At 37.4% G+C, this 13,998-nt stretch overlaps 1 protein-coding gene across 5 annotated transcripts in view; it reads right to left on the bottom strand.

Annotated features, from left to right (window-relative positions):
- Positions 1-13,998, bottom strand: part of Ctnna2 (catenin alpha 2) — a 994,060-nt gene that overhangs the window by 26,087 nt on the left and 953,975 nt on the right. For 4 of the 5 annotated variants that reach the window (XM_038318873.1, XM_038318875.1, XM_038318872.1 and 1 more), the window contains one exon: positions 10,512-10,646. The exons of the other annotated variant lie outside the window; for it this stretch is intronic. In XM_038318873.1, coding sequence (XP_038174801.1) covers positions 10,512-10,646 — 135 coding nt within the window. The remainder of the gene's footprint in view (positions 1-10,511; positions 10,647-13,998) is intronic. 5 annotated transcript variants of the gene reach the window in all.

The following is a 13,998-nucleotide window of genomic DNA, read 5'->3' as shown; positions in this document are numbered from 1 at the left end:
TTTAGCTAATAAGCATTGCCTGATTTTTTTCTTTGTAGAGAATACACTAGTCAATTATGGCTATTATTTTCAAAGCTGGTTCTGAAATCTTAGGAACTGGAGTCATCTCATGTGTTTCAAAAATTTAAAGGTCATAAAGATTAATGATGCAATTGCCTATTTTCAAATAAACATCTTCAGATTTTTGACTACACAATAAAGAAGTTATAATTCTGCACCATTAAAATAAAAGAATACAAATAGAGTTAAGTAGTTTAAAATATGGAAACAAAGCATACTGAACTTGAACCAAAATCTTTAAGTATTTCTTAATGTCAGCCTATTGATAATTGGAAATGGAAAACAATTTCAGGAACCCAATGCAAGACTAGGCTGCATCAAAAAGATGCACAATAATACACTGTGCTGACATTTCATGTGAATTTGGTGGGACTGATTGGGAAAATGCCTGTAGGGGTGATATTAGTTAGAACAAGATAACTCAATGATGCTAGATTCAAGCCAAGGGTCTAGCCCCTTGACAATGTCCATACACAGTGTGTTCAACTTCAACTGATAATTTGTTGCATGTTTTTTCCATGATATTAAAACAAATGGATGAGGAATATCTTCAAGATAAGAAATAAAGTAAGTTTAAGGTCAGTCCGAATTTCCTGTCATCACAGCTACTGTGTCCATCTGACCAAGGACATGTAGAGAGACTTTTAACTTTTTTGCATTAATGAATCTAATTTAATTGCTAATACAGAAGATTGAAAAGAGACCACTGGAATGATAGGGGTACTTCAAAAATAATGATCTGTCAATGTCTTTATAAACTAAATGAACATGAAAAACATGACCAGGCCAGGACCACACAACTTGACCACAGTGTTATTACAGAAGAAAAGTACCTCAAGAAGAGAAGTCTTTATATAACAGTCATAGGGGCATGTTTGGATCAGAGGTACCTAGATAAAGGCATAATTGTTTGGTTTGTTTGTATTGCTGTACTATCTCATCTATAGAAATAAGAGCAGAACAGAACAGACACTTCTTTAAAAATGACCCTGACTGACACCTTTCCATGATAGTCACTCCCAGTTGCAAAACAGATTTGCCAAAGAAAATGGATGAATGAAGTCAAGACAAAGGTCATAGAGATTTGACAGAATTTCTAACTCTAGTTCCAGTCAACTTCCCTATCAGCAAAGCATCTGAATTGATGAAGGTATTCAGAGAAACGTAATAAGACAACATATAGTATTGATGATGAGAGGAGCGATGAGCAGTCTCAAATAAGAAAGCTTGCCTTCTAGAAGATAGGATTAAGATGAAGGATTTAAAATACATGTATTACCTTAAAAGAAAGTGATTGCTCAAAATTAGAGTAAGATGATGTGGTCTGAAGCAGTTCAGGAAATCTGAAATAAGAAAACTCCATATTGCCCATCCAGAAGCCTTTCCTATTTATAAGACCATAATGTGTCACATATATCTCTTCTAAGGGCTGTGATCAAAGTCCTATTTGTAAAACATTTAAATTAGGCTGGAGAAAGCACTTGACAAAATCATCTATAGGGATAAAATATAGACAAAAGGAAGTGAAACACACTTTCATTTTCAGAATTCAGTGAACCAAGAGAAAAGTAAAGACAGAGGTAGCCATCAGAAGGTACCCTTCCATCCTAGCAGAGAATCTTGAACATTCCAGCAAGCTGAGAAACTATATAGAAAAAGAGATGGGATACATAGTCTAATAAAAAAACACAACAAACAGAAAATATCCTCTGTGGTAATTATTTGCTAGTAAAGACTAAGAAGCTTGGAATGACTTGAGTCTACTCATACTGCCTGCTGTATCTTCACATAGTACAACTGTGTGAGAGTCAATGGATGCTGAACTCAAGAAATCAGAAGCTATCTGATGTGGGTGAGAAATCAAAGAAATTCCATGATTGTTAGTCTGCCACTGGAAATTAGGGTTACCCCAACACACGTTTTGTATGAAAGCTATCCCATCTCTAGGCTCCCAAATTTCATTAACCGTGGTCACAGAGCTCATCAGAACCTAAGAAACCTTCCATCCAAAATGAGGCATTCTGGTAGAACTTTTACACTAAATCATGAGAACTTGCACAAACACTGATACTGCTTAGAAAACTAATCTTTTCAGAACTTCAGAAGATCTAGTACTGAAAAGAGCCCATCCTGTAAGCTTTGCTGTGTTCTTGGGCTTTCTGGGTAATGCAAAAATATACACAAAAAAACAACAATGGAATCCCCAGATCATCTATAATATATGATTTAATATTGAGTTTCTTAGTTTTATCTACTTAATATTTATATCAAGTTTTACACTTCATCTGTTTCCTTCAGTATTATTCCTTCAGCATAGAAGTTTTGCTGGGGACAATTCAGAGTAGAAATGGGGGAAAAATCGCTATACATTAGCAAACAAAGTATTGATTAAGTATAAACCGATTTAAGTAACTGTTGCAAACACTGATGAATCTTACAGGAAAAGCAGAAAGTCAAGACTGTATTTTTATGCACTTTATTCAGTGAATACCTTGACCTCCAAAAATTATTTGGTTTATGGTCAGGGAGCAATAACACATGAAACTTGTCTTATATATTCACAATTGTATAAAAGGTTTCCTTTGCAATGCTTATCTAAGCATTATTTTAAATGCTTCTTGTGCTAGACACCAAACATGAGGGCCCTGAGCTTGCCAGGCAAATGCTCTACCACTGAGCTAAATCCTCAAGTCCTAGTTAAAAGTATTATTTAAATATTTACAATAATGAAGATTTTGAAGGAGAACTTTAAAAAAAGCTGCCACATGTGAAACAGTCCTCAGGATTTGAACATTCTTTACATTAACATTTTATAAGGAAGTATAACTTCTATAAGTTTGTCTAGATTTCACAGATATTGCAAGATAAAGCCAATTATCTCCCCCTTATTTAGCTAACTCCCATGTATACAGTTTCTAAGTTTTTATAAGGTATTATTGTTAATCGGTTGCCAAATAATTTTCAGAATATCCGCTGGATTCTAAAGTTTTCGTTGGTAATAGATTAAGGTGTTAATTATTTGTTTTGCTTTTCCTTTGAGGATTCCACAACTTAAAAAGTGTTAAAGACTGAAAGGAATAAGTGGTGATGCTGAGAAATCTGGGACCAATACATTCTGCTTAAAGCCATTAACTCTTTCTAAATCTTATACGCAACAAGGTCTTTGTAATAATTGCTTTTAATTGCCAACTTGATAGGATCAAGAATAATGCTGGAGTTGGACCTCTGGTCACGTCACTGGAGGGTTTTCTCAATATTGTTAAATGACATAGCAAGACCCATTTTAACTACATATAGGACCATTCCCAGGGCAGGACATCCAGTACGGTATAACTGGAAAAAGTGAACAAAATCACCATTTGTCCTCTCTGCTTTCCTAGTATTGGGTACATTGTGATCAACTTATTCAAGCTCCCATTGCCTTGATTTTCCCAACGTGATGGTCTGCACACTTGATCTGTGATATATTAAATATTTTTAACCTTAAACTGCTATTCACAATGGTATTTCATTCCAGTAACATCAAATTAAACTAATACAGTCCTCAAACTAAATATAACTAGTCAGTTCTGTACAAGTTTAGGTAATGCCACCAAATGAATCTGGTGGGATCAAATATAGCTCAATCATAAGCATGTTACTTGTCTCATGTTCTGGCTTTCCCATGGAGAGTGTCTTCTTCTTTTCAAGTGAGCGCATTAAAACATAGTTTTTTGTATATATAAAATAATTCATTAGTATCACTGCCATTGGTTTCATTCTATCCATGAGCAATTTATTTCAATAAACAGTACAGTGGTTTGAATGAAAAAAAATCTCTAATAGTATTTGGATGCTTTGTCCACAGTTGGAAGGAATGTTTGGAGAATTTATGGAACCTTTAGAAGGTAGAAACTAGATAGAATTATTACATTACCGGTGGGAGCTTTGAGGGTTTTTCACCTCACCCCACTTCCTATTCTTCCTTCCCACTTCCTACTGTTGTGCCTTCCTCATCATTAGACTCTCTCCCTTATGTTGCTTTTGGTCATGGTATTTTATTATAGCAACAGAGAAACAAAGGTAAACAAACAAAGCCTATTGATAACCTAAGCATTCCAGTTACAGAGTATATAACTGAAGAGCCTCGTCGTGGAGAATAGATCAGTGTCCCGTCATCCTTATAGCAAAGGGCTGCTTGAATTTAGATTGGCACTATACTAAGGTAACCGACACTCCAGACCCTATAACACCCAACACCTAAGGAGAATTTTTACTTTTAAAATTTTGATTCCCTGGTTTTTCAAAATATAAGTTTGAACAGGTTATATGTCATGTTTATGCCCTAGAGAGAATGAGTTTTTACTGAAAAAAGTAACAGTTATTTTTGTCCTAGACAATTTGTGGGGGAAAAAATCAATACCTTAAATGCACTGGTATGAATACAAGTACAAAACAGAATGGAGGAATCAGAATGTAAGTACACATTGAAGTTTTGCCATCCTAATAGATCGGAGGTGAGGCTTTAGGGAGAAAGTCTACATTACGTGACAGCTCACATTACCAACAAAATATGTACTAAGAATTGTTTCAATTTTGTAGTTGATAAATACTTATTTGATTTTCTTACTGCTGTACAGTAATGCTACCCAATATAGATTTATTATCTGGAACTTATGCTAACTTACTCTCTATAAATACAGACATGACACAGTTTGTAGATCAAGAAAGGTAGGTCCTTTAAACTTGAATACTTAATGACCCACTGGTTAGAAGATTAGAATAAAATTCTTCTGAATTGCCATGAATTTCTTAAATGCATATAAGCATACAAATGTGCTCTAATTCCGGGTGGAAATAGCTAGCAGTTTAGGTTTTCCCCCCATTACTGCTATGATTTGATCACTGGAGATAATCAAGAATCAACTATAGCTAGAATCAGGAGATATTTTAAAAACTCCAGAATAGGAGATGCTTCATGTGTAAGTCTGCACGGTTGGATGTAATGGTTGTTCCACAGATGATTTCATTCTGTTACAAAATACTAGTAGATTCAGACTTGCTCAAATAAAATGTTGCCCTGATCAACTAGTCATACATACACATTTATATATGTATTATGAATGTATGTATATGACATTACACATTTTCTTTCTTATAAGTTGCTTTATATTAGATTATATATACCAGCCATTGGACTCTTGCATATTGAGGGAGGAAAAAGGAAATATTAAGTATATATGGTTTTTTGGTACATATAGATGTGTATCATTACTTACATGCTATAGTCAGGATGGATTTGAAATTTATTAGTTTAAAGTATTTTATCGAACATTATTCATCAGTCACTGTGAATATTTACCTTAATCTTGTACCTGAATTTGCTAAATGCATAAGGTAAAATATGCATGACAAGAATGACTTTCAACTGAGCCAGTGAGATGGTCAGATGGTAAACATGCTTACCACACAAGTCTGATGAACTGAGTTCGATCCCCAGAACCCACTTACAGGCTGAAGAAGGGAACTGATGCCACAAAATTGACCTCTCACTCCCATGCCATTGCTGTAGCACAAACATGCACCACCATACCATACACAGTAATTAATAACTTTTCATTGTTTCCTTATTCAGTATACTGAGTGTAGCTCTTAGACTTCATCAGAGAAGTTTCCTTGTGCAGTGGACTGTGGTTAACAGAGAATCTCACAACTGATCAAAGAGCCAAGAAAAAATATCCATGGAGTACTCAGTCACAAATGAGGCATGGATGTCACCACGTTCTCCCAAGGATCAGAGGACATCTTGGAAGTGAAACTGTGTCTTATGCACACAGTGGGACCACTGCATTCATGAACTCGCTGTTGTGGCTGCCTGCACAAGCTCTGCACAAGAGAAAGCCAATCACAGTTCCAGCCTAGAAGGCTGAGTAGCTATTGATATGTAGTGCCTTCTGAGGAAGGGAGGATTTGTCTTCTTTAGGGGAGTTCTTTAAGTTAACTACATTCCAGTGAATGGCCCCACACCCATGCATTTATGTGCAGTACAAGGTAGAGGACTAAGTGAGGTACTTAGAAGAAAGAGAAAGATACTATATAGAAAGAGAAAAACAGACTGACAGACAGGCAATAAAAAGACAAAGAAGAAAGAAAGAAAGAAAGAAAGAAAGAAAGAAAGAAAGAAAGAAAGAAAGAAAGAAAGAAAGAAAGAAAGAAAGAAAGAGAAGGAAGGAAGGAAGGAAGGAAGGAAGGAAGGAAGGAAGGAAGGAAGGAAGGAAGGAAGGAAGGAAGGAAGGAAGGGACACAGAACAGGTCTGGAAATGGCTCAACAGTTAAGTTCACCCACATGGTGGCTCACAATAGCAACTCCATTTCTAGCATATTTGAAACTGTCCTTTAGCCTCCATAGACAAGTATGCAGACAAACATGCAGGCATTCACATGTATATATAAAATATAAACCATTAAAAAGTTTGTTTCTTTTTTAAAATAAAGAGTACAAAATCTTAGGAGTTGGGAGGACAAGAGTAGATCTAGATATGTAAAGGGAAGATTTGGTGAACATGATCAAAATACAATGTTTAAAATTCTGAAATAAATAATGCTACATTTTTAATCCAGGTAATTACTTTATTATAGCATGGTCCACTCAATGAACTAAGCAGGATTCACATGGGCTCACAGGGACTGAAATGGTAAGCCTGCATGGGTCTATACCAGATTCTCTGTATATGTTAAGGCCGTTAGTTTGGTATTTTTGTGGTGCTCCTAACAGTGGATGTGTCTCTAACTCTTTTGCCTGCTCTTGAGACTCTTTTGCGCCTATTGGGTTGCCTTTTTCAGCATTGATTGGAGGGCCTTCACCTTGTATCATTGTATCATATTTATTCTGTTGGACTGTCATATCTTAGAGGCCTACTCTTTTCTGAAGAGAAAACATAGAGGGAGATTATCTGAGGAAGAGAGGAAACAGAGGGAGCCAGGAGGAGTGGACGGATGGGGAGCCCTGTTTGAGATGTATCATAAAAGAGAAGAATCTATTTTCCATTAAAAGAAATAATCAAAATAACATTTACATTTTTTAAAAACTTTGGCTCAGAGCTCTGAAGACTTGGTACAGTTGGTGAAGTGACTCCCTTACAAGCATAAAGACTTCAGGTCTATCTCCGACACCATGTGTAAAGCCAAGCCTTGTGGTCTGTGCCCATGACATAGACTGGAGGACACAGAGACAAGTAAATCTCTGAAACTCATTTCTGGGCCATCCAGCTTAGCAAAATCAATGAGTTTCAATTTCCCTGAAAGAAGCTTTCTCAAAAAATAAAGGTGGAGAGTGACTGAGGAAAGACAGCCAGTGTCGGCCTCTTTCCACATGCATGTTCACACATGTGTACTATTACTTGCACACCTGCACAACACTAGCAGACACATACCACTACACACAGACACTTTAAAAAGACAAAAATACAGTTGCCTCCCACAATGATACATTGCTGTCATGTTTAACAGACTATTATACCAAATTAGTTTGGTACATTGTGGTAAAGTTTCTCCGCCACCCCTTTTTCTTCTTGCTTTATCCTTCTTCTTGCCTTTTATTTTTTTCCCACCTAAAACAGACTTAAATCTTCAAATAACACTAAATTAAGTTAGGCTAGCTCATACTCAAACTGGCTAATGTCTAAAATCAATTTTCCCCAATATTTATAGCATTCTTTTGACTTTAAAAATTGTGCATTATTTTATTTATAACTAAATTGAACCTATCTGGACACAAATATAACTACTACCTTGAAATTTAATAAGAGCTGCACCATTGGGCTATTCAGAATTGTGTAAGCCAACATAGAAAATAGATTTCCAGCAGAGAATGAGAGCTTTTCAGACAGATGTGAGGATGAATCCCCAAAGATGTACATCTTGGACTGCTTCATTTCTGTAATTTCTGTCATGACTCAGAAAGAGCTTTTTATGCCCATTCTTTCCCATAATTAGTTGAGTTTTCCTTCTCCACCATTTCAATTCAAAAGCAGACACCGTAAAACAGGCCAGTTCCAACTAACCCACATAAAATCACACAAAACATCAATATGCTGGCATAGTACATACATGTGTACTTTATTTTAACATGTGTTCACCACGGCAGCATAAAACATGACTTTTCTTCTCAAACTCAATTTCTCTTGGAAACTGCAGATAACCTATCCAAATCTCTGTTTCCTCGGGAAAGATGTTGACTTACTCGAAGTTTTCATATATTTAAAGGAATAACTCCCTGGATATGGGGAATATAAGCAAAAATACAAAAATATCTCCTTTTTATTATATGCAAATCAGTGACCTCCCCTAAAACCTGAAGCAATGTTATCCTAGTGGAGAACAACGCTAACATGTCACACAACACTGGTGCAATTTTCTTGGCAAAATAATTGAAAATTTGTGTGTATGGGGTCTCAAATCCTTGACTTTCTGGACTTTGAAGGCAGTCATTTGTGGCTATTTTGCACAGGATGTTTGCTGCTTTTTAAAGCTTTTTTTCTGTTTTGGCTATCAGTGAAAGGGATGAAGACTCATGTGAAAGCAGAAGTGGGAAAGACAGCAGGCTACAGATGCAGATGTGGCACCACACAGCAGTCAAGCTTCGAAACAAAAGCCATGAGGTAGTCCAAGTGAGCATAACTGAGCAGTATGACAGCCAATGTTCATAATGCACTTGACTCTGGATGATCATACAGTTACATAGCATTCCTCTAAAGGAGCCTCCCATGCAAAGATTTATGAACTTTGTCAGTAAGACTCAAGGAAGGAAAGAGGCTTCTTGATGGTGTTCTTCATCTCAAACACCTCTGCAAATGCCAACAGTGCAACAGTGCGAGTGATTCAAAGCCATGATGGTTTGGACTACATCTACATGACAATAGGACAATGGAAATGAAGCTCTGGAGGCAGTGACAGACAATGGAGACTGAGAAGTTGATGGGCAGCAGCTCTGCTAGGGAAAATTTGCTCAGGGGAGAGGGATGGAGTTGGAGATCCACAAGGATACACTGAGCATCCATGTCAATCCTAAGATGTGAAAAGTCACAAATGGAAGCACATGAGGCAAGCCGAACAGAAAGCACTTTGTTTTACAGGTGCTATGAACAAATGGGTACGAAAGCAGAGTGGTATGGAAAACTGTACCATCAAGGCTGAAGATCAGAAAGGAAGCAAGGGAGATGCAATGTTTTGATCACTTCTTTGGCAAGAGAGAATTGATCACCACCAGATAGACAGAAGGACACACTGCAAGACAGATAGTTCTTGGTTGTGGAAGAATGTTGAAGCAGGACCATTTTGGAAATGCAAAGAGGTGACTGTGCTTTGGAAAGAGGCACAAAATAGCCAACTGACTGAGCTCTAAGGTACGAGTGCATGGAACGGACCTTCCAGATGGGACCTCCATGCCAACCAGACCAGCTCTTTCCCCAGCTATGTTTTCAGCAAGGCAAGCCACACAGGAACAGAAACACTTGCCTTGAAGATGGTGGATACTTATCCACAGAGATTGACCAAACTGTAGTGTTGACTCTCCAAGACAACAGAAATGATTTGAGAAGGGCCTGAATATTTTCTCACATTCATCATGCTGATAGGGTTTTTGTTCCTGCTCAATCCGCAGGTACAGTGGCTGCATCATGGGTAGCTGGGAAAAGAACTAAAGGTGGCATGACCACACTTTGGAACATGGAAATCATTATAAGTGACATTCTGTGTTGAGAGAAGGGGGATGAGGGAGGAGAAGAAGCCAAGGTGAAGAACCTCAACACAAACATTTGGAAATCTTGCCAAGAAACCTTGATTCTTCTAAAAGTTCCTTGAACTTTTTTGTTTCAATTCTTTGATGGAAATGGTTTATAAAATAATATTCTTTGAAAAGGGAAATATTAGGGTGATCTACCAAAGAATATATAACAGTGTCTGATAACTATGTAGGGTTTTGGCAACAGCACATCAATATTTATTAAAACGAAACAATTGACTGTCAAGGGTTACTGATAACCTAGTATGCATTGGAACCTGATAAATATCTCATTTGTCTCTAACATGTGAACAAAGTCCACATTTAGAGAGGCTGGCTCCTGAACAGAGAATGAAAATTACCAGCACTAACAAAGGGGAGGCTGACTCACAATGAGTAAATATTCAAAAGCCCCCCAATAATTAGAATAGTCACAGCTTGGCAATGAGTTTCCAGACTATGAAATTAGTTTTCTTGTGAAGAATGGAGATTTTACAAGGCTAGTATAAACATGGGGTAATTGGAAAATCAAATTGCTCTTTGTGAGCTATTGTAAGGTCTGGAATAATGGTGATAACAATTTTTTAAGCTGTGAATCACTGTCATTTGGTGTTTTTAGCAGTACTGTTGCCAAGAACGCTTGCCTTGGAAGTACAGCAGTGAGAACTTGACATTGTGAATCCCAGCTTACCCCTGACACAATGAGCTCTCCTCCCAGATTCTGAACCTCTGCCTTCACTTTGCTGCAGATGTTAAGCTGATGGCAATACAAGGCAATCCGTTGAAGGTAAGCTAATAAATCCTGCTTACATGCTGAATCAGGACACTATAAAACAAAAAAAAAAGTGGTATAAATTAGTAAGTGCTTTTCAGTTTCTAACACTTACCATTTAAAAGCCTTTGGTGTCACATACTTAATTACATTCATTTAACTCTGCTTTTTCGTGATGCACTGGAGAAATGCCACAGTCAACCGTTTCGAGTGGTTGGCTCCACTTTGATAAGATTTTACCAATGAACTCTCAGCTTCTATGGTTGCTTGCATAAAAACCACACAATGCCACATGAGTAAACATTCCAGCACCGGTTGAGGAAGGGCTCCTAAGTTCCTTTCTACCCTTAGCTGAAGAGCTACAGAAAGGCCAGGGCTATGGAAAGAAAGGGAGTCAGATTTCTTGAATGACAAGTCCCTGGTAGCTACCCATGCTGTAAATGTCAGTCTATACCCATGTGCACACTAAATATGTAATTTATATATATGAATACACATGTAATAACAATAAACTATGAGAATTAACTAAATGAAGAGGATGTGAATTTGACAAGATGAGTTCGGAGGGACACACACACACACAAATGATGCAAAAGGTTAGGAAAAGGTATATCACCAAATGGCATTCGACTCATGTATGCAAATATATATACCAAATTACTCTTTTAAAAATGAAAAAAAAACAGGGGGCCTATTAAGAATGATTTACAAAGTCTTATTAGGATACCTGTATTACTTGAGGCTATGTTGTTAGCTATTTTCTGAACTCAAGAAAACTGCTATTTTAAAGCTTTTTGGTTTGTTCATTCCGAGTTTTCTACTTTTTCAGCATGAAGACACAGAGATGAAAAGCTAATGCAATACTTGTGACAGTTTGCTCCAAAGCATGGGGTTAGCTGTGGAGGGGGAGATTTCAATTCAAGTAGTTGGACAGAGGACCTATTTTTTTCTTTTCATTTTCTAGGGTGTGCCCCAAAGTCTACGCATTTTATGGATTTTCCCTACTTACCAAAAATTTTATCGACATACTAAACTTCCGTAACAAGACAACTCTCAAATGGACTCTGGTCCCTATAACAGGAGGATCTGATAGGCTATATTTAAAACTAGGTAAAATACCCCTTAAGTATAGCAACAGAGTCCTTCAACTAAAGACAGTTCCTTTGGAAGATTAACTTGCAGTGTAATGTAAGTAGATAGATACCCATCAAGTGCACACACAGCTGAGCTATCCATTTCTGTAAATATTTCCAATATCTTTCTAAAAAGTTTTTGGGCCTTCTAAGTCAACGGCTACTGAGTAAATAAATTATTTATTTTGTTATTAAATGTTTAGCTTGAGATGATTCCAGGTCATTGTTCTGGTTACATTTTGTATTTGTAAATTTACATATCTACATATAAATATACATACATATTTAGTATTTCTATTTCATATTAACTATATATAATATATAATATAATGTGTGTATGCTTTCATGCATCATATTAGAACCAAGAGCTGAACTTGAAGCAACTTACTTACATAAGAATATGGGGCTAATAAATAAAGGACATCGAGCCTATAATTCGTAAAAAAATCCTAGAGAAGCTAAATAAGAAGGTGAATCCAAAGAAAAACATATAGTTATCCTCCTGGATATTGGAAGTAGACAAGATTGCCGGACAAAAACTGGGAACTTGAGGGTGGGGTGGGATGGGAGTTTGGGGGAATGGGGAGAGAAAAGTGTGAAGTGGAGGATGGGAAGAGCTTGGGGGAATAGGATGGTTGGGATATAGGAAGGGTGGATACGGGAACAAAAAATTATATATTTTAATTAAGGGAGCCATTCTAGGGTTGGCAGAGACTTGACTCTAGAGGGGTTCCCAGGTGTCCAGGAAGACACCCCCAGCTAGTTCCTTGGGCAGCTGAGGAGAGGGTGCCAGAAATGTCCAGATCCTATTGCCATACTCATGAATATCTTGCATATCACCATAGAACCTTCACCTGGCATTGGATGGAGAAAATGACAGAGCCCCACATAGGAGCACCGGACTGAGTTCCCAAGGTCCTGATGAGGAGCAAAAGGAGGGAGATCATGAGCAAGGAAGTCAGGACCGTGAGGGGTGCATTCACCCATTGAGACGGTAGGACAGATCTAACGGGAGACCACCAAGTCCAGTTGGAATGGGACTGATGGAACAGGGGTCCAAATCGGACTCTCTGAATGTGGCTGACGGTGGAGGAGGACTGAGAAACCAAGGACAATGGCGATGAGCTTGAACTCTACAGCATGGATGGGCTCACTGTGAGCCTTGTCAGTTTGGTTGTTCACCTTCCTGGACTTAGGGGGAGTTGGGAGGACCTTGGACTTAACATAGTGAAGGGAACCCTGATGGCTCTTTGGCTTGGAGAGGGAGGGAGTGGGGGTATGGGTGGAAAGGAGGGGAGGGAAGGGGGAGGAGGAAGAGAGGAGTTGGAAATTTTTAATAAAAAATGAGAAAAAAAAAGATTATGGGGCTATAATGTAATTCAATGATAGAGCATTCAGCTACTCTGTTTACTACAAAAATCATTGTAAATAGCACTAAAATGCTCTATGTCCTAATCTAGAAATAAGTTTAGAATCCTTTCCTGTCTCTCTTTACCTCTCTCTCTCTCTCTCTCTCTCTCTCTCTCTCTCTCTCTCTCTCTCTCTCGTGTGTGTGTGTGTGTGTGTGTGTGTGTGTGTGTGTGTGTGTGTGTGCATGCACAGGGTTCAATCTTGTCATGAAACAACACAGCATGAGAGTATGGGAGAAAGACTGATCTGAGTTTTCTATAAGCTACAGGAAGGAAATTCTTTCAACAACACAATGGAACCATTTATATGATGTAATCACATATTTAGTAAAAAATAAACAAAAGCATTTGTTTTATACATAACACCTACTATTGTGATATTTTTCACTAAATGTATTTATCAAGAAAGCATCCCACTGAGACTGTTTTTAGTTTTCTACAAGTACTTAATACTGTAATATTTATCCTACTCCCGAGACCCATATACTGGAATGAATTAACTTTAAAATGATATCTCCCCGGAGGGCTGACAATGGTTTCAATACAAATACCTTACAGCAAATTAAACCTGGAGTTCTATCTCAGTGGAACAGTAATTAAAAATGCAGTGGTCCGTAAAGCATTTATATTGCATGCATATCTCAAATCTTCATAAAAATATTTTCAGGCAAAGTGAAAGCAACCAATCCAGTCCTTGGTAATATTCTGTTCATTATTTAATCGTAGCTAGTAGAAACATACATAACTGGTTTGTTTTATGATTTTTTTAAAGGTTATGACAGAACAATAGAAATTCAGAATACCCTCTATAACCTGAAAAAGCGATCCAGGATTTGAAAAAGAAATATACTGCTTAGATAAACC

The sequence above is a fragment of the Arvicola amphibius genome, chromosome 2, assembly GCF_903992535.2.
Source record: "Arvicola amphibius chromosome 2, mArvAmp1.2, whole genome shotgun sequence".
Classification (NCBI taxonomy): domain Eukaryota; kingdom Metazoa; phylum Chordata; class Mammalia; order Rodentia; family Cricetidae; genus Arvicola; species Arvicola amphibius.
The sequence above is the reverse complement of the archived record's forward strand: the minus strand, read 5'-3'. Positions and strand labels throughout refer to the sequence as shown.